General features: G+C 46.0%; 1 protein-coding gene across 1 annotated transcript in view; it reads right to left on the bottom strand.

The window, feature by feature from the left end:
* Positions 1-22,177, bottom strand: part of Myo5b (myosin VB) — a 307,445-nt gene that overhangs the window by 134,284 nt on the left and 150,984 nt on the right. Inside the window, exons 5-7 of the mRNA XM_071602835.1 lie at positions 17,009-17,165; positions 9,314-9,457; positions 7,829-7,910 (exon numbers count right to left, since the gene is read on the bottom strand). Of these exons, the coding sequence (XP_071458936.1) occupies positions 7,829-7,910; positions 9,314-9,457; positions 17,009-17,165 (383 nt within the window). The remainder of the gene's footprint in view (positions 1-7,828; positions 7,911-9,313; positions 9,458-17,008; positions 17,166-22,177) is intronic.

Below are 22,177 nucleotides of genomic sequence, written 5' to 3'. Positions count from 1 at the left end.
TAGTTTCATGGGACAGGTTGACAATCACTACCCTAAAAGCAGGCTCCTTGAAAGTCTAAAGACATGTCCAATAATTTTCCCAAAGATCCTAAAAAAGGATCCTCTCCCGGGGGCACAAACCGTCTTCACTGACGGGGCCAAAAATGGGTTTGCTGTCGTTTCAGATGGGACCCAAGTCATCCGCAAGAGAGTGGCCGATTGTTCGGCCCAAAAAGCGGAGGTTGCAGCCTTAATATTGGCCTTACAGACCTATAGCTCGGTGCCCCTTAATGTTTTCACAGACAGTCTCTATATCGCCAGGCTCGCCTCCGCGATTGAGACGGCACCTTATATTGGAAAACAATCCACTATCATGGATCAACTACAAACAGTGCAGCTTCTTATATGGGCTAGGGCAGACCCCCTCTTCATAGGTCACATTAGAAGTCATTCCGGACTTCCAGGTCCTCTGGCAGCGGGCAACGCCATGGCAGACGCTGCCACACATGCCACTAATTTTATATATACAATAACTGAGTATGATAAGGCCCTACAACTTCATAATAAATTTCACCTAAACGCACAAACTTTGCGCTTCCGCTCAGGATGTTCCCGGGATCAAGCTTTAAAAATTGTCTCCCTATGTCCTACTTGTGCACCTTTTATCCATTCCCCTTCTCTGGGAGTCAACCCAAGGGGCCTTCAGCCAAACGACATCTGGCAAACTGATGTAACTCATATTCCTAGTTTTGGAAAGCTGTCTTTTGTGCATGTCAGTATAGACACGTTCTCTGGTTTTATCTCCGCTACTTTACATTCAGGAGAAAAGGCTAAGGACGTGATACAGCACTATGTTAAAACCTTTTCCTTTATGGGAACCCCTCGATGTATAAAAACAGATAATGGCCCAGTTTATATTAGTCAAACCTTCCAAAAATTTTGCTCACAGTGGGATATTATACACAAAACAGGAATCCCATATAACCCCCAAGGACAGGCCATTGTTGAACGGGCCCATCAACATCTTAAAACCTATTTGCAAAAAACAAAAGAGGGGGAGATATACCAGAATTGTCAGGGACCACAAGCACTCCTAAGCATAACTCTATTCACTTTAAATTTTTTGCTCACTGACGCCGAAGGCCGTACAGCAGCGCAGCGTCACTTTTCCCCTCCCACCATACAAAAAGCACAGATAAGATGGAAGGATCTGGCTACAGGGAAGTGGCAACCCCCTGCTCCACTCTTGGCTAGAGTGAGAGGAGCTGTATGTGTCTTCCCTCCAGGGACGGAAAAACCCATTTGGATCCTGGAGCGCTGCACCAGACCGGTGAATGAAAATTCAAGACAAAATGAAGTTCCCAAGATGGCTGATCCTGCCGCTGTTGTTCTCACCCCTTCAAGTGAGTGCCGAGACACACCTCATGAGCTGGACACCGCTTGTGGCATTCCTTCTGGACAGGTTTGTTGAAGGAGGGCTTGACCCCCCACCTGGGAATATTCATGAATATCTTTTTGGAGCCCCTTGTGAGTGTAAGGGAGGGCCCCGGCACTCGGCCCCCTCTGGTTATATCCAGAGCATTGATTGTGGGACTAAAGTAGCCTACATGGCAGCTGAACTCAATCAAAACATCGGAGGATTTGAGCAACCAAAATGGGCATGTGTCAATAAGCCCGGACTTAATGTCCCCAGTTTGACCGAGACTCTTGGAAGCTGTTCCGCCACTTGTCATTACACCCCGGCAATGCACATCTCCTGTTATACATCAGCCTCAATTTGTGTTAATAATCAAGGAAAACAGTATTTTGAGGCCATCGTAACTAACACCCGTGGAGAAGGGGGGACTACTTATAATTTTATTCCTTTTCTTGGTGACCGGGGAGGAGAAGGCATCACGACTCGGTTAACGGAGGCAGGATGTGAGGGCGTCATGGGTAAACCCTCCTGCTGGCCCATGCAGGCCCCCATCGGAGTCTCTGATGGAGGGGGACCCACTGATGCTATCAAACACCTTCAGGTGATTAAGCTTTTAAAGCCGGAGATCCCTAAGCCTACATACCACCCCTTGATATTGCCCAAATCCCAGCTTCCTGATTTAGATGCCAATACATTAGATATCCTAGAAACTACCTTTTCTTTACTTAACAGTTCCAATCCTACCCTTGCTGGTGATTGCTGGCTCTGCATGACGGCAGGTGCAGTCATGCCATTGGCAGTCCCCATTAATTATACCATTGATGATGACAACACGTGTCAATCTGGGCTACCCTTTAAGGTGCAGCCTCTAGGTGGTTTTATGTCTTGCCTTCTGGGCATGATGCAAAATAATACCTATGATGTTGATGTTGGAGTCTCTTCCTTTGGGAACTGCTCATTAGTAAAGAATTACTCTTCACCTACTCTGCCCATTTGTCCCCCTAATGGTACAGTTTTTATGTGTGGTGGAAATTTAGCTTTTCCCAGGCTCCCAGCAAATTGGACTGGTGGTTGCGTTCTGGCATTACTGCTTCCTGATATCACGATTATTTCAGGAGATGAATCCCTACCCATTCCTAGCCTAGACACCCTAGTTAGAAGACACAAGAGAGCTGTTCAGGCCTTAGCACTCCTTGTTGGCCTTGGAATAACCGCTGCTGTGGGCACAGGCACAGCTGGACTGGGTACGGCTATACATTCTTATCGCCGTCTACCTCAGCTGCTTATAGATGATGTGCAGACCCTATCTGGCACTATTAGGGACCTACAAGACCAAATTGACTCTTTGGCAGAAGTGGTCCTCCAAAATAGGCGAGGCCTAGACTTACTGACTGCCAATCAGGGGGGAATCTGTTTAGCCTTAGGAGAAAGGTGCTGCTTCTATGCCAATAAATCGGGCATAGTTCGCACTAAAATCAAGGAGCTTCAAGAAGACCTAGAGAAAAGGAGAAAAGAATTATTCGAGAACCCTCTTTGGACTGGGATGAATGGGTTCCTGCCCTACCTTCTTCCCCTCCTGGGGCCCTTACTGGGTCTTCTTTTGATTGCAACCTTGGGACCTTGTGTTGCAAATAGGATAACTCAATTCATTAAGGACCAGATTAACATTTTAACCTCCAAGCCAATACAGGTTCACTACCAACGCCTGGAGATGGACGACTCCGCCCACGAGGTGTACTTACGACCCATCCGGAGATGAGATGTAACTGGACAGGAGCCAATACCCGAGCCCTCCTATGTATGCCTGCTTTTGCCCAGGTCCCTAATTACCCTGCCGACTTGGTGCCGTCATCCCAGACCCTTACGTTCAGAAAGCTCCCTGGTCATAGCTATCCCACTGGCAAAGATGATGACTGGGATCTGCAGTTGTGTCCTGCTGGCCATGTCATCCTAACTGAAAAGTGTCCGTTTACGTAGGACAAGAGCTGATCTTGTAGTACCCAGTGACGGGCAACTTCCACGCTTGCACTGCAACCTAAGCCAGGGGAATGGGGCCTCCCCAGAGACGGGTAAGCAGTGCAGGGGCGGTGGACGACCTAAGACAGGGGCTACTTGATTCCCATTGACATGCAAAAAACAAAAAAGGGGGACTTGCTGATAGTAGGCCCGCCCTGGCCCCTGGGGACTCAACCCCCAGTTCTTTGTTATGCATGTCAATGTGGCCAGCTCACAAGGCCATGACGCAGGCTTGCGGTTCCCTGTTTATCCGCCTCGCACATATGTGTCTCGGGAACATCTTGACCTGTTCGAGCCTCCTGATAGGGGACGGTGACGTGACGGTAACCCAAGGACGCAGTTATTACTCTCCCCTCCTCACTTTTGAGTAATTTCCCGCAGCTGTTAAAAAGATATATAAGGGGAACAAATCTGGCAATAAAGCGCGCGCGCACATGCTCCCTCCTGGATGAAGAACCTTGGTGTCCTGTGTATTTTTAACCCCGACGTCCCTCGCCGGACTCGGCTCCGCTAGCCGGACGCGGCACACAACCTAACTCATTGTTATGGTTTAGCTGTGAGGTAAGCTTCAAAAGCTCCTATGAGACAATGCAAAATGTTCAGCGATGAAATTATTTGATTATGAGAGGCACAACCTAATCAGAGGGTTAATCTGCCAAGGATTAACTGGGCAGTAACTGTAGGCAGGTAGGGCGTGGCTGGACATGAGTCACTGGGGATATATCTTAGGGGTTTATGTTTTGTCATGAGTGGAGCCGTTTCCTGGTGGCCATATCCTTAGCTGCTTCCTCCATAACACCCTTCAGCCATAAAGTTCTGCCTCATCTTGGGCCCACAGTTATGGTATTGGCTGATCACAGACTGAATTGCTGAAAACCGAGCCAAAATAAGCTTTTCCTCCTCTCAGTTGCTCTTACTGGGTCTTTTGGTCACAGCAACAAAACCACTAATTAAAGCGGTCATTATCAAGTGTCAGCTGAACATAGTCACCCAACTCCACTTTTGTATTGGAGAGAATGCATTTTCAGCACCTTTCCCCAAGACCCTTCATTGTCAACACCCAGGGCCTTGCTGCCTGATGTTCTAAGACAGAACACCCACGGGTCCTGCCTGCTCCCGGTTCCCAAACTCAGGCCCAGCTGAGTAACTTATTCAGAGTTAGGTTTACAGCTGCAGGGACTACTGGCATTCTCTGAATCCAAACTGAGTGACTGTCTCCTCTCCCTCAGCTTTAAGGTCTGTTGTAGCCTCTGAAGATCATGCTCTAGAGCCTCTCATTAAGAACCATCCAAACAAGAGGCAGTCTTCCCAGCCTGCCTGGATCTCAGCTCTCCTTTCAGGACCCTGAAGCCAGCACCTTCTCTTATCCTCTGGTCTCTTTAAGAAGAATCACCAAGGAGAAACATACCTCAGATCTATTAACTGGCTCAATACGCAGACGTTGGACCAGGTAGTGGGCACACCACAAAGTAGAAATTAATCAAGCCTTTCAAGGCCAAGGCCACCAGCTTGCACTGCAAATGGGATGCAAGGTTTTGACCTGTGCAAGGCTGAAGACGTTATTAATAAAACTGCATCAGTACACTTACAGAAGTAACCAAGAAAAGGAAATTATTTCTTAAACATCTGAAGGATGAACTCAAGGGAAAATGGGTCCTTCACACCTGTACGAGATTTACTGTCATTTATTCACTATCATTGTACTTCTAAAAAATCATTGTACTTTCACTCCATGATGCAAGAGACTGGGCAGTTTTCAAGTGTCTCAGTTGGGAACCCAAGGAATCTGCACATTGCAGATATACAAGGAAAAGCCATTTTAAGCTCAAGTATAAATCACGTAAGTGAAATTTTTTTTTAGAATGATTTCTTTCCTATTCAAGTTACATTTGTGACCAAAATGGTCCCAATAATATCAAGTGGATCATGTCAGTATTTATTCATTATAAAATTGACCAGAGGGGAAAATATACCTCATGTCTTGCAGACTGGCCTTGAAAAGCTCTTCTGGGCTCTTGCCCCGTTCTGGGAAGGAAAAAGACAATGGCAGTAGCCACAGTGTGAATGCCTACCTGGCCACTTGTCACTGAGCTGCCACCAGAGCCTAAAGGTGGCAGGTCAGGGCAGTGCTCATACAAGGACTGCTCAGCACCACCCTGCTTGAAAGGCAATGCACTCTCCTTGTCCTCAGAGGTGATAATATCCCCGGGAGAATCAAACTTGTGAAGAATTAAAGGACAAACCAACACAGTGGATGTCACTACAGCTTCCTCCCTAGGTTCTAAAACATGGCTTCACAGGGAAATTTGGCCTGCCCCAACTATGCTTCCTGCAGCATAGCCCTCACTACCTGGTATTGTAGTTGACAAGCTAAGTGAAAGTAGGACCCACAACTGTTTAATATTACGTCACCAGCATCTAACATGGTCTGAGTAGTTTGATGAATGGATGCTAAGTTGCACGACACATGCAAGTGCTACAAGAATTTATAAGAAGCAGAGTTGAGAGAGCAAACCAATATTGGAGCCTTTGGATAGATTTTAGCAACTGGGAGCACAGATGGGTCTGGTGCTAGATCCTTAGGATGGCTTGGATTAGGATCAGAGATTGCAAAGTCTCATTAGTCTTGTTCTCACAGCTGTGGAGACTAACCAGCCTCTTCCTAGATACCCAGCTCTTCACGTCATCCGATAGTGCTTCACTTTCCCCACAAGCTCCTGAAGTACAGACAGCAGGCCAGGGACAGGATACTGCTGAGCCCTGGGCCCGCCCTTATCCCACACATGGGCTCCAAGGACTTAGCTACAGAATAGGTCAATATCCCATGATACACAATGCTCCCCAGACCAGAGGAGTGCGGGTAGAGGCTCTAGGTCCAAGGAGAGATGGTATGTGGTACAGAATCAAGAACTAAAGCTACTCACCTGTTATGGTTTGGATGTGAGGTAGCCTACCCACCTGTTATGGTTTGGATGTGAGGTGTCCTCCTAAGGGTCACTTGTGAGAATGCAAGAAGGTTTGGAGGAGAAATAATTGGGTTGTGAGTCTTAACCCAATCAGTGAATTAATCCCGATAGAGATTAACTGAAGGCAGATAGGGTGTGTCTGGAGGAGGTGGGAATTGGGGGCACAGCTTTGGGGTATGTATTTGTGTCCAGCAAGTGGAGTGTCTGCTTCCTCATTATCATGTGAGCTGCTTCCCTCTGCCACACTTCCTCCATGATGTTCAGCCTCACCCTGAGCTCCAAGGAATGGAGCCTGCTGTTTATGGATAGAGACCTCTGAAACGGTGAGGCCCAAATAAACATTTCTCCTCTGTAATTGTGCTTCTCAGGTCTTTTAGCCACAGCAGGGGGGAAATATGACTAAAACACCTCCACTACTCTAGCTCCACGTCAGCCAACTCAAAGCAAATGAAACTTGCCAATGCATTCATCAGTGGAAGCCAAGGATGGACCCATCCATCTGATGGTGACATTTGGGGACTCATGCATTGGCTCCAGTAGAGCGGTCACTTTTGTTAGTCACTCCATTATCCCTCCAGTGCTCCAAAGCAGGGGTTCCAGAAGCTTCCGGGTCTGCTTAAATGGGATCAGACCACGTGGCAGCACTGTCTCATTCATCTGAGCCCCCCCCCCCCCAATAAATCTGTGGCAATACCCCTGCCTCTGCCTTATGACTAGAGCCATTCCCATTGTCTTTTTCTCACTCCCCATCCCCTAGCAGTACTGGGGATTAAACCCAAGACCTCAAGTGTGCTAGGCAAGCTACCCCTAAGCTGCACCCTCAGCCCTTTGCATTTTTAATCTTGAGATAGTATCCAAGTGGCCCAGGCTGGCATCAGACTTGGGATCCTCTTGCCTCAGCCTCCCCAGTAGCTGGCATCATAGGTGTGCCCACCACACCTGGCTTATATCCATCCCCACTTTATCCTCACCCTTCCCTGTGTTTCAATCCTAAAACTTAATCCTAAAACATGTTAGCCCTGAGCAAATGATCTGCATCATCCAAATCTACATCTTTATGGAAGGCACACACATCTCATGATGCCTAGAGTAAAACCACATTTCAAAATAATGACACATGCACAGTCTTTCATGCCATGCAAAACATGCTGCCAACCCTGCCTCTTATTCCTTCACACGATTTCTGCTGAAGATAGTAAAATAGTATTGATTGTATCCAGTCTAATTGGGTGGGGAGGTTCTGAAAGGTTTAAGGGAGTCATTCCGAGTGGTTTGGGCATTCCAGATGGCCTGGAATCGACAAAGAACAAACAACTCTGTCTCAGGACAGAGCTCAGACAGGAACCTGTATCAGAGGACTCTGAGCAGAGCATCCAGGCCCCCGCAGAGCCTCTACGCTGTTCCAGTGGTTGTCGCCCACCCTGAGCACAGCATACACCTGCTGACTTACTTAGTGCAAGCTCTTTAAATTCTGGGAGACTGGCGGCAGCACAGAGCTGGTAGAAGATGTGGTAATTCCTCTCATCATCTGCCTGGAGGAGGAAAAGGTGAATGAGTTTTAAGGCCAAGACTCCAAGATCACCCTCTCATCTATTCTGAGCCCAGATGCTCCAGGTGGTGGGAACTGAACCCACCACATAGCCTTCCACCTTCAAGTCCCACTGCCAGATTTTCCATGTGCTATGGGTTCTCCTAAACTGATGAGTTTTACCTCTTGACTTACACAAAAGCATGCATTTTCTTTTTCCTTCTGTACAAGACATCATTGTTATTCCGCAAATGGAGAGTCAGTCAATCAGCAGATATGTAGTCTTCTGTGCTGCTTGACTAATGCTCCAGGGCTTATAATTTCCTTGCTGTAAACTTTCTCCTCTGGGAAGCTTGGAGCTTAGTGAAAGTTGTGCTGGCCCACTGAGTCAGAGCAGTTAGGAAAGGTCCACAACTGAGAAGGGACTTCTGGTGGACACTTGAAGCCAGAATGGCTTAAATTGGCCAAGTGACGGTGGTGAGCAAAAGGAAAGCTCAGGAAGGGGTGCCAGGGAGAGGCCGCAGAGCACCCTGGACTGCACTCAGCAGAGGCCAGCCCCTGCACTACAGAAGTGAGAATGTGGGGCTGGGAAACCAACCAGGAGGTACCAAGGACAGCCAGGCAAAAAGGGGAGAGGAGAGCTTGTTTGAATTCATTAGGTGTTTGCTAAAAATCAGCATGGAGCTAAGACAAACAGCTGAAGGGATCGGATTCTGAAGCCTTCCAATGTCTCCTCTGAAGGTAGCCAAAATGTGAGCACCAGGAAGCCACTTCACCCAGGGGAGCAGCGTGCCAGCCTCAGGACATGCACTGTCACTTTGGTTCAGTGATGAGGACAAAAGGGAGCTGCAAGAGGGCTGTGGATGGGGTTGTGAGCTGAACCGCGTGCTGCCAGGGGAGGGCAGTCACCTAGAGGCACGGCCCAGTTGGCAGGAGGAAATGGAAGGTAAGCTGAGAGCAATCAAGCCTGGGAAGAAGTGAGAACTCCACTCACTTATTGAAAAGTAAGCCAAGTAGCCAAATGTGAAAACAGATACACTTTCAACCTACTAAGGTTCATGTGAAAGCTCAAATCACAGACTGTACATATGATAGTCCCTGATCATTAGACTGAAAATCCACAAGGAAACAGATTTTATTCTCGACTGCGTCTTTGGGGTCTAGCACAGGTCTGACACATTAGAGGCCCTCAATTTGTTGGTTGAATCAAAAAGCAATGCAAGGTAAAGGACTTTGAGGCCAAATTTCTGTTTCATTTGAAATGAATACCATCAACAAAAGGAAAGCAGAAGACCAAGAACATCCAAATCCAGGCTCAAAAGATGAGCTGCTCTTTGGGCACGGGGAGTGGGGCAGGCAGCATCAAGTGAGGGGCAAAAATACAACAGGCCCCAGTCCCTCACTCACCTGAAAGACGACTCTGGACTTCTCCAACAGGTAGGTCCTCATGTTGGCCCCAATGATGTGGTACCTTTTGTCAAAGCCGATCTGAATGTACTTTCCAAAGCGGCTGCTGTTGTCATTCCGAGTGGTTTTGGCATTCCCGATGGCCTGGAATCAACAAAGAACAAAGGGGTTGTGCAAAAAATGAAGCCTTTCCTCATTTCAGGCTGGATATTTGTAACAGGGTCTATCTCCTTTCCCTCCCTCAACTTTTGCAATGACAAGGAACCAAGTTAAAAATTGCGTTCGACTTAAATTTAATTTCCAGCCTCCTTCACTCCTAAGGATGGCCAGTGACAGTCATGAGTTTATTAGTGAGCTCTTTATAAGAGATTAACCAGCAGGGAGGTGCACCCCATTGTCCCCGTCTTCCTCCTCCTCCAGCCTAAAGTACACATGCAATGGCTGTAGCTATAGCATTCATCATGGGACCTAGAGCCAGATCTCAGCTGACATCCTTTAGCCACTAAACCAATGGTAGTGCCCATTAGCTCTGAACTTTCTGGGAGAGAAACAAACCTTCCCAGGTTTCATCCACTTTGATCAGATCTCCAAGTATTGTTATTCCCAACCGACAAGTGGTATTTCCTAGGAATGGACCAGTTGACACATCTCATTACTAGGACCAGTCAGGAAGTCACCATCTCAGTATCACTTCTTATGCAGCAGCGGGGACATTCAAAACACTGGATGACTTTTAAAATCAGTAGCTACACAACTGGTCTCATCAGTATAAGCTTTCCATAAAACATCCCACTACTAATGTATTGGTAAAAAAAAAAAAAAATGTTAGCATTTTAATCCCTTTCATATGTTTACATTCCTACAGTTTAAAAAAAAAGAAAACATCTTTAGAAATACCCACTAGCTTTTTAGCAGTCTAGGAACAATGAGGCATAAAGACATTGAAAGAGAAGCTGAAACCCCAACCCATCTTCCACCTGGGCCTAGCTGAATTGAAGCAACAGAACTACCATCATCTCCTGACAGCCCCAAGCCCATAATGCTCAGCTGGCATGCATTTACAAGGCTAGCAAACAGCTAGAAGCTAGCGCTTCAGAGGTCAAGAAGTTGACCTCAACTAATACTGATAAAAAATAAAATAAAATAAAAATACCCCACCAAGCCTCCAGGAGGAAAACTATTGCCATTCCTACCTGTAGGTGAGCATAGCTTACTGTGCCTCAGCTGAGTCACATGACTCCCTAGGGAAGCAGCTCAGCCTGGGCCAGGCCTGGCCTGCTCTGCCTACCTTCCTGCCCTCTCTAATTACGTCCAACATGCTGTCACAAATGGTGGAGCATCTCTTCCTGCTTCTGTCCACTGCCAAGGCCCACATCACCATTGTCTCTTTCTTGGACAACTTCAGTGTTCTCTCAACAGGTCTCCCTGCTCCTGCATCCTGCTGCCAATTCTCCACTTGACTGCCAGGGCCATCCTTCTGAAATGTGAACCTGGTTGTATTCCCTGTGTGAAATGCTTCAACGGCCTCTTCTGCCCTGAAACAGTCTTCAGTCCTCATCCTGACTCATGTGCCAGGCCGGATCCACCCAGCCCTGCCAGAGTCCTCACCTAACAGTCCTGAATGCCTCCTTTCTCAGTGGCACCCACGTGCACTCTGCCCTCACCCAAGTTTCTCACACACAGTCCCCTCTGCTGGCAGCTTTCTTCCCAGAGCTCCCTGCACCTACCTGGCTCCTCCTCTTCCCTCAGGTCTCAACCTTATGACGGGCAGGACTTCCCGGACCCCACAGGCTAGGGAGGGCCTCCTGCCACATGCTCTCCCAGGCCCTGCATGTCCCCTTTCCCTCCCTTGCCCATGCCCTACCCATCCTGCTTCAGCAGGGTTCTCTAGCACCTGCATGTGGTAGGCACTCAAACATTTGAGTGAATGAAACTATAAATGAACTTTGGTTTTTCTATTTTGAAATGAGAATTTTGGATTCCTCATCTTTTCTGGCCACCTGCCATTTTAGAATCCTACAACTTCCAGTTTAGGTTGTGAATATAGTTTTTCTGTTAGGGTTTAAAGTATGTAATGCAGCCTACACTCCACATATATACTTCCCCTGCAGGGAAGTGGAGTTAAGTACAACCCTGTGTGCTGAATGACTTTGTAAGGCATCTCTTTACTGGACCCAAGGTCCGGGGACAGCTAGACCTCATGAGGCAGACAGGAGACCCCCAAAGATGCTTCTGAGTTTATATAGTAAACTTCATGTCTGTAATCTTGTAAGCCAACCAAAGGAGACAGGCATTTGTGCCCTTAGCACCCATCAACCTCACCACCTCAGCAGAGATCTCAGAGTACCCACTTCCCCTCCAGAGGTCAGACCCTTCAGGACTCACAGGACAATGGCTGTTACATTTAAGCAAGCCAGTTTCATTTGGATGTTGGAAAGGCAAGCTACATTCCCAAAAATATTGATAAAAGCATTCCCAGGCTTCCAACACGAGCTAGTCCTTGGGTTGGATGCCTTATTTAATTCTGACACGAACCCTATGAGATAGGCATTATAACCTTTCACCTCACTCAGGGAGAAAAAAATCTCAAGAAGGTCAAGGAATGTGTCAAGGTTTGCATGGCTGCAAAATGGCCATGCCAAGACATTAGCTCAGACATGCCCAGGTCTGAAGTCCGTGTTCCTTCTATGTGAAGTCACAGTTCTCCAGCTCTCCACCACTCAGGAAGCAGCCATGCACATGGGCAGCTTCTCACAGCTCAAATGGCTGTGTTGCATCAAAAGTAAATATATAAATACTTATTAGACGATGCTGGGAGTTATGGATTCATTACTCTCAAATTAGTCAATAAGGAATTGAACATCTGCTTTAGCTGTCCTATGCAACCTGCGTCTCAGGGTAACTAAATGGTTGGTGAGGGGAAGCTCCTTTTATAGGTTTGTTCCAGCTAACAAATGCATAAAGAATAACAGTAAGAATATCACCATCTTACAATGTAATGAATTAATAGATCTAGGCATAACCAATGACTGCTGACGGAAGCCCTTAGCGGGGGCCCACAAGACTGCCTGAGTAAGGTTTCTTATTTTAAAAAAAGAAAAAAAATCAACACATCTAAATTTTACTATGCTTTTACAGGAAACACAGGGGACAAAGGAACATGTGGAACAATTATGAGGATGCAATCAACAAAGACCCGTTTGTGGAAAACTCTAAAGGATAATCCAGTTTCAACAAGTTCCAACTTCAAACATTTAGTTTCAAAAAGTTCAAACATCTTAATTTGTAAAAAGGCAGTAAGTAAATCTCACTATGTCTGAGATCATTCCTTGTAACAACTTAGGAAAACCTCACCCAGGGTCTAAAGATCACTGCCCAAAGGTCCGTCTTCTTCCCTCACTAGGCTGCTTCACAAAGTGACTTGGTGGATCTGAGTACTAGAACAATCATTCTGCAAGATAACTGGGCCCATCTACTAAAAGGGCCCATAGAAGCATATGACAATCCAGCAATTCCATGTTTAGATAACCCCTAGACAAATTCTCAAATGGGCATACAAGTGTGTTATGCTATTTAACAATAAAAAATGCAACCTTAATGTCCACCAGGTGAAAACAAATGTGGCAGAGTCATATAAAGAGACACTATAAGGCTGTTAAATAAACTACAGCACACAGTTCATGGATAAACGATGTTGACGAAAGCGCAAGTTGCGAAACAGTTGATGGAACAGGATACCATTTACATAGCATCAAAAAACTATTGTGTATGTATACACAAATACATAGTAAAACACAAATGGACTGCAATGATTTCAATATAATTGAATTGTACAATCAAGAGACATATCAAGTACTAGGGAAACAATGGAGCAGTTAGCCATGCCCAGTGGAACAGGAAAGGCCTGTTTGGAAAAAAATTGAAGTGAATCTTGGAATAGAATTCTATCAGCAGGGAAGAGAAAGGACAAAGGGACAGGGTGAGAGACTGGACAGATGTAGAGGGGCTAGAGTTTGCAGATGCATGGAGAACATTAGAGGATGCGAGACGGGTAAGGTACACAGGGGCCAGGCTCTTATATGAATGGGCTAATAGCTGCAGGCTTTCTTTTTAAAAGGAAAAAAAAAAAAAACCTTGAAAGTTTATCTGGTCTTAGTTTTTATCATTTTTGTTCACTATACTCTTGGTCCCTTTCATCTGCAAGGGGATTTCTCTGTGGCTGTTGGACTTACATGCCTACAGACTGCTGTCATCCTAAAAAGCCATGTGACCCTCTATCCTAGATGTGGGTTCTGTCCCTGCTCCTATAGTCTCTTGATTAGCAATACTCTTTCAATCAGTGCAGACTTGTGAACAAATTACTCCTGGGAGGCTGACAAGCCTTTAAACAGAATGGGGTCAGAGAGCACCAGTGCTGACAATAAATCATCCCAATCTGTCCCAGCCAATCCCAATCCGTCCTCCAGCAACCTTAATTCCAACAGCTGCCACTTAGCTGGCCCACTGGGAATTCTGCCCTTGGCTCTCCTCTCCCCAGGAGACCTCTGCAGTTCTGGGCTGCTGCAGAAGCAAGGAGATGATGACATAACCACAACTGATTACTTCGTGGGGGAGGTGTCACCCTTCCCTGGAACAGGGGCAGAGTAATCAGCTGTCCCTGATTAAGACATGCCTGTGGTGGTTACAACCCTCTGAGGAGCTACAGCTGATGGGGCTTCCTGATCCAAGGACAGGCTTGACTCGAATCTTCTAAAAAGTTATGTTTGCAGACTTCGGCAATGCAAAACTCAGTTCACTGCCTGGGCACACTTTTAATTCCACTCAGGGTTCTTACCAGCTATACATCTTCCTCTTCATGTCCAGTCCAAACTCTCTCTCAAAGATATCAGTGAGTAACAGCTCAAGGGACAGTTTCCATGATGGCAAAATTCTACATCTGGTGTAAAGAGCCCTCAGGATTTACCCAAGTCATTTCCAAAGTACCAGTTTGGACATGGAAAAAAAAAATTAACGAACCAATGTTTTATGAATTTACATGGTGGTGTAAAGATTAGGCTGGTTCTTGTATATACACCTTCAATCACAGCAAATGAACCACATCTTGTGTATTGGGGGTGCACAAGTGGCTTTTCCATTTTCTCCCATGCCAAAGCCCTCTGCTTCCCCCAACCAACCTACTCAGGCCGAAATGGAGTACTGCAAACTTGATATTTCTGACCACTGGTATTTTAAAAGTATTCCCAAAGTAGAGTTTCAGAACAGATATTTGCATACCCGTGTCTACCTAGAGCAGCATTGTTCACAACAGCCAAAAGGCAGGAACAATGCAAAGGTCCATCAGGAGAGGAATGGATAAATGTGATGTCCACTCAATGAAGTATCATTCAGCAATAAAAAAGAACAATACTGATAAATGGTACACCACGGATGAACCTTGAAAACATTGTGCTAAGTGAAATGAGCCAGACACAAAAGGACAAACATTACATGGTTCCATTTGTGCGAGGTCCCTAGAATAGTCAAATTTACAGGACCTAAAGTTGGAGACAGGTTATCAGGGACTGAAGGAAGAATGGAAATTTGTTATTTTACCACAATAAATTTTCTGAACATTGTGTTTTGTTTAGTACAATATTATGATTACTGATTTCCCAGCATGACTAGCAATTGTTCAGTCACCAGGCACTGAAGATTTCTTCCCTTCTGTTTTGCCCAGCATTACTATTACTTCTATCTTTAAAAGTGGTCTGTCTCTGCAATCTTACTGCCTAAAACATAAAGTAAATTTTAAAACTCCAGGACAAAACAACAACAAAACTTTCTCTTATTTGAGCTTATACACAATGATTACTATAGAGTGCTGTCTTAGTTGCCTTAACAAAGAGATCTGATCTCAGGGAGGCCAACTCCATGATTTACAAATGCCTTCAGAATTGGGGCCGTGGCCAGGCCCTGACCTTGGAGCTTAGAATAAGCACTGAGTGAACAGGCTACCAACCAACTAAATATCAGACAATAGGGAGTTAAATTATGGAAAAGCTATTAGTTAATCCATGTTGACAGCCAATAAGACTTCATGCAGTCTAATGATATGCAGACAAGGCTTACACTATAACATTCAGTAAGAAGGCTGGAAGGATAGATGCCCAAACACTGGATGATTCCTAGCAGGCTGGAATATTACAGGGGATTTTTCACTCATTTCCATTTTCCAGGGATCCCTTCACAATATTTTAGTAGGTCAGTGGTTCTACAATGTGATACCCAAACCATCTGCGTGAGTATCACCTATGAACTTGTAAGAAATGCAAATGATCGCCGAGCCCCTCCCCCGCCCTTCAGAATCAAACTTGATGTGTTGGGTTCAGCAACCTGAGCTTTAATAAGCCTCACAGCAATTCTTATGCATCCTCCAGTTTAAGAATTGTAACAAATAGGAGTTTCCATTTTCACATGTCTGATTAAAAAAAAAAAGCATCTTCAACTATATTGACCATTTCCAGTTTATATAGTACTGAAACTTACTTTTGTTGAATTCTTAAAGAACAAGTAGTATCCTATCATTAAGGAAGGTGCAGGAAGGTGCTTTGACAATACAACTCTGAAGGCAGGAGATTTTGCCTGGGTAACCACTAAACTTCTATGGATTAAGGTTCAGAATATTCTCATTCACTTAGTAAAGGGAGGAGGAGAGAGAGGGGACCAGGAAAGGTCCAGGCAAGATCTTGCTCCAGAATAATCTGAAAGTGACTTCATCTTCATCAACAGGGCTTGGGGCTTCTCAGGCAAACTTGAAGCTATTTTGGCACTTCTAGTTCTCAAATGAATTTCTTCCTAATAAAACAGAAAGGGCTGCCCAGGACCAGCAGAAGGTCCACTCCTAACCAGACCATGGCCCAGATAACAAAGAGTCTTGGCCTCAAAACTGGCCCAGGGACTATGAAACCCTTTACTTCTACTGTCAGAATTAAGTCCTTATAAAGGGGGAAAGAAAAAAGATGGTTTTCTGACCCTAAAACACAATTATTTACAGCAGGAGTGAACCTTTAGGAAATGTTCCTGGCCCTGCACTTTTATCATCTGCTCTGAGCCCTCCCAGCCCAGGCCCTTCTCATGAAGTCCTGGCTGACTTAGGCAGCGAGTAAAGACGGACAGGACCTGCTCTGGCCAGTTCCTGCCATCGCAGGCAACTGTTTCCTGAGGATCTTCAGCAGAAATGCCCTCCCCCACCCCCAATGATAAAATGCTCAAATACTTTGGGGAAAGAATATTCTACCCTAGATTCCCCCCCCCCAAAAAAAAACACCCTCCCGAGTCAGTGGGCCTTTCAGATCATCTAGTAGTTTCAGTGGAGTAGTTTTTTTTTGACATGTGATGGCACCAGTGAAGGGGCCAGCAGCAGAGATGGCAAGAGATGGCAAAAGGACCATTGCTAAAATACGCAGCAGAGTCCAGGGATGCGGAGAATGTGCCACCCAATGCTAGGGACCTGAGGGACACAACCAAGTGAGAATATTCTCCCATCTGTGGCTTCACAGCCACTTCCATGGTTTCTGCCTCCAAAGTGGACCTCTCAGGAAGAGGCAAGGATGCTGCCTACATAAGCCCCTTCAAGGATTCTTACGATTGTCACCCCCAACTCAAGCCCCCGCAGTCCTGCTACCAGCATAGTAACTCCAGCCAGGAAGGCTTTACCTCCATGATGGGACTGGACGCCAGGACCTTCTCCTCGATGTTGGTTTCACTGGCTGAGCCACCGACCGTGGCAAAGTAGCGCATGGCATACTTGGCTGACACCGTCTTCCCAGCTCCCGACTCCCCACTGACTATGATGGATTGGTTCTTCTCATCTCTGGAAGGGAAGCAGCTCTGGTCAGTCATTGGCCAAGGAAAAGCTCTGCTGCCTTTCAGGGACTCTGTCTGACAAAGGGCTGAACCTGCGGCATCTCTCCCACTTTCAGGATGAATGTGAAATGACAGTGTAAAAATAACCTGCCCTCCATCAACAGGCCTGTGCAGGATCTGAAAGCGGGAAGAAGCCAGCCATTCTGAACAGGGTTTACAAGTGCACATGACTGCCTTTACCACCCACAAGAAGGCAGAGGCGGCCAGCCAGTCACTCTCCAGGATCCTGGGCACAGCACCCCTCCCTCCCTCTTACATACATCCCAAGGATTTACAGATACACTTTCATCTTTATTTCTCCAACATGCCCACCCTGTGCCACTGTGCAAGTTCTAGTGTCTGAGAATAAGGATGTTTCTTCTCTTGCATTGAGCCTAGCATGCTGACAGGCATGGATTTGAACATTTCAGCTCCTACAGCTGTATCACAAAGTACATGTTAGTAGCCACCAGCCTCATCTTGCCTCACGTTTCCCAGAAATTAGATAGAAGAGCTATCAATTGCAGTATGAGGGAATTTAGGGCAGACTAAATGGAACACAGAAAGAAGATACTCTATGTAGGATAAAAAAAAAAATGCATCTACCTTTATCCCCTTAAAACAGTAGGAAGACAGACAAGTAATGGACATTAGTCTATCAGGTCTCTAAGGAACATGATTTTAAAAGCAGACAGCAAGAACACTGGTGCCACTGATTTGGGAAAATGAGTTGCTGTAAGGGCTGGACTCAACCACTCCTCCAGTTCCCAAACCCACCACAAGGGCAAGCACTCCAACGCCCAGCACTAGCAACAGTGCCCAGCACAAGGCTCATCCTCAATGTGAACCGCCGGGCTGCAAGCCACTTAGGGCTTCGCTGATTGTAAACCTCTTTTCTAAATGAAAATGGGTTTAGAACTCAGGATTCCTGGTGCCAGCTCCTGTGGCTTCCTAGGCAGAGTGGGCCAAAGAAGAACCCAGTAGTCACCACAGGTGGCCTAGCACCTTCTTGCTATCAACATAGGGAGGCTGTAGCTTACCAACACGTGTGAATGAACACTGGCATCTCTCCTGAACTAGGCCAACAGCCAAGAAATCAGAAAAGTGATGTGATGACAGAAAGGAATCTAATTTGAGATAGACTAGATGGACAGAAGAGAACCCACGTGGAATGTACAACTTAAAAAGAAATGTGGGAACACCAGGGGAGTAATTGTGAGGGCCAGGCTGAAAAGACCTCATCTGTGAGCCACTCTTCAAGGACATCAAGGTGCTATACAGTCTCAGCTCACACAAGTTGTGAGCAATGGGGGGGACCCGAGTGCTCTCAGTGGCCCACAGACACTCAAGATGAAGCAGAAAAAAATGCATCTTTCAAACTGACTATCCAACCTATGATTTGGCAACTTATACAGACTCCTATCAAGTCATGGGAGATGGAATTACGGTGGCTTTTGGAGATCCCCTCATAGTTCTAGTACACTATTGTTGTCCTCAGAACATCTGTCTCTGTGTCCTGTGATATCTTTACACTGAAAGGTGTAATATCATTGCAAAAGCTCCCTGTATGTTGGCATCAAGGAGAACTGGACTGTAGCAGCCAGCCTCTGTGTGTGTGTGACTTAAAGTAAGTGGATGAGTGTAGGATTCGACTTGGTCTTAGTCCTCAGCAAAGAACCACACAGAATGGAGAGGGACATACTATCCAGAGTCCTCAACAAGAACCAACATGTGGATGACAGGGGAGGAAGCCCATCAGCAGGCAGGGAGATGGGAAGTCCATGGCAAACTGGACTGCAAGGGGACCCAGAAAACTAATGCACTTGATAGAGAAGGTAAGAACCAGTGACCCTTGTCTACTTCACTTACAGCCCTGCACTGCTCAGGAAAGAGAATGGCTCAAACAAGAGGTAGGAAAGTTTTAGGAACAGGCACGCCATTTAAGGCTAAGTAGCCAGTTTATGAGACAAGTGTGGAGAGGTTAGAAGAAAGAATCAAAAGCAGCAATCTGACAATAGCAGGATGAGCAGGTTCATGGTAGAGACAGTATCAGGAATTATAAATGCCCCCAATGTGGTATACTACATTTGAGGCTCTTTGGAGGAACAAGTATAGGAAATGACCATGAGTGCTAGCTCCTAATTGGACGGATATTAGAGTGGATACTAACATGAAGGCTAGAGTCAGATAAATTCACCTCTTACACCAGTGAGTGCCTTTCAAAATTTCCCTAATTGAGACTGATGTAAAATGTTTGGGGAAATTGATGTCTTATTTAACTCTATGCACCTGTGCACACAGGACCCACATCCCTAGCTTATTTCAGGGCCAGGTGCACATTTGGTACGCGTACACTATTGCATTGCAGTGCCTAAGGGACAACACTGAACAGCACTCTCAACCTCATTCAACACATTATCTTTCCTTCCAACTCATTATTAGACAACTAGAATCCACAATACAGGCATTAATGACAGACTTGAATTTCAATTTCAGTTGCACTGTGATTAGCCATCTGACTTTGGAAAAAGTAGTAATTTATTTGACCTCCAGATAATCTCAGTGCAATCTCTTGGGATTTGAATCCCCAAAGCCCAAGCTCTTGATTTGGTACGGGGATCTCCAATTCATCCTAATACTTCTGCCAGATTAGATTTCTAAAGCACAGCTCTAATTAAATTTTCTCCTTTCAAGAAAGCTAAACAGCAATTCATTGCTTATCAAATCAAGTCCAAACTCCTTAGCTGAGCATTTGAATCCTTCTACAATGCACAACACTGAAGCCCTTAACAGCTATGGGGCAAAGTGAGAGAATACTGGATATGCCCCAAGTCCTTATTCTGCCATCAACAGACTCTGTAAGCCACTTAACTGCATTTTAAAGCAAACTTCACGTCTCATACATCTATCTGCACAAGACTGTATAGGAAGATCTCTACACCTCCTCTAAGATGGTTTATGGTTCAGCCACACAGGGCTACACAAGTCCCTGAAGATGGCACACATTCCCAGCACTGCTGTTTATGGTGTCCCGAGGCCACCTTCAACACACCCCCTTCCACTGATGTTCTACCTATGTCCAGTGTCAGGAAGTCAGTCTTAACTCCCTGCCTTGGCATCCCAGAAGGCAATTATTTCTCCATCTCCTAGAGTCTCACATCACTTGTTCTGTGCCACTTTTAAGACACTGACATTTCATCCCACACTGTTGGTCTCCATGGTGGCTTTACCCGTGATATGACTGTCAGTCACTTCCTTTTTCTGGTCCTTTGTCTTTTCATTTCTAAAGCACGGGGTCATGGCTTCGAATTTCAGTCAAAGGTCTCTTGGAGACCAACAGAAAACAAAGGTAGTGAAAATCTCCGTCCCAAATTTCAAGTATCCAGGACTGGTAGTAGGGAACGTTGGTAAAAGTATGGACTCCTACCCCATGTCCTTCCAAAGTGTGGCTCCCTCCATTGAGTCCAATTACAGAGATGACAGTTGGCTACCTGGGCCAATATGCTTTTCAGTAAATCCTCCTTTCTTGAGCCCAGGGATATTCCCTTTCTGTAATAAAGCAAATCACAGTCAAGGAATTTAGTGCCCTGTTATTGTTCACATTCTGGCCATCTTCAGGAAACACCCCAACATAAATACACCCTTGAAAGCCTGTACTTGAGACAAGAGCCCAGGACTCCAAAGGGGCTCAGCCATTCCTCAGGTTCCAGGTAAAACGGCGAGTGTGCACATGCACGCATGCACATATACACACCACTCTCCCCCAGCTCACATCATAACCTCTCAGTATCTGAGAGTTGAGATTTAATGGCTTCTAAGCCACTTTCCTACAAAAGTTTCCCATCAACCCACTATAGCATTTCAAGTTCATGAGCAGGACGAACCTCCCCTCATCACTTCTATTGGGACGCCCAGGCAACGAGAGTGGTGCAGGTGGCTGTAAAGGCAACTGAGTTCTCCCTACCCAATGGAGTGTGTGCTGATCACCAGGGAGCCACTCCGGAGCAGTGTTTCAAGAGCCACTGCTGAAGTGTCACCTTGCTTGGGCGCTCTGCAGATTCATTTGTCACCTGCAGTCTCCAACCAGCAATATGTACAGACACCAAAGGGAAACCTGGCTCAAGTTACCTCAGAACTGGGGAAGCAGCCCTGGTTTTGTCCCAAAGATCTGAGTTCCCAGCACTATCTGGGCAGTGACCGGCAAGGTCAGGTGATCCCTTCTGAAGACTTATGCACCCCCCCATCCTCCCACCCATGTTCTGACAGCTGCAGTCAGTTCACAAGCTACTCATTAAAGCCAAGGCTCCATGAGGGCAGGGCTCCTGACACCAAAACCTATCTAGCCCCTCCTGGCCCAGGGCCCTCTCCAAGTAATCACCCCCAGTCTCTACTCATCTGCTCTAGCCAGAACCCTGGGGTCAGTGGAGATTCCTTCCTCTGCCTTGAATTCATCTCCAGGATACAATCTGCTCTATTCTCTGCACTTTCAGTCCAAGCCATCATCATCTCTGACACACATTACACTAAAGCTTTCCAGCCTCCCCCAATATCTCATACGACTTTCTGAACATGAATACTGGCTCTATCTCCCCTTGCTTTAAGCCTTTCAATGGGATCCCTGTGAATAAGAGCCATGCTCTACTGTGTTTGAGGCCCAGCATCTCCTGCCAGCTGCACCACCTGCCACTCTTGATTGATTATATCCGAGCCACATGGGCTTCTTTAGTCTCTCCCACTTTGTGGCAGCCTAAAGCTCTTCCAGCTCAAACTGATTTTTCCCTTCTTTGATCTCATGGCTCTTAATGCTTGGTATTCGATCATTCTGCTTTATGGCAGCTCAAGGATAACTCCTTTTTAATATAATTAATTAACCACCTATTTACATCATGCTTAAATGGTTTACAAAAGTCTTAGCCATGTACTCTTGCTTATGGTTCACAAAATCCCTGGGTGTTAGCCTTCTTGCTTTAAACAAGTTTG

Source organism: Marmota flaviventris, chromosome 16, assembly GCF_047511675.1.
Source record: "Marmota flaviventris isolate mMarFla1 chromosome 16, mMarFla1.hap1, whole genome shotgun sequence".
Lineage (NCBI taxonomy): Eukaryota > Metazoa > Chordata > Mammalia > Rodentia > Sciuridae > Marmota > Marmota flaviventris.
This window is presented reverse-complemented; position numbering and strand designations above follow the sequence as displayed.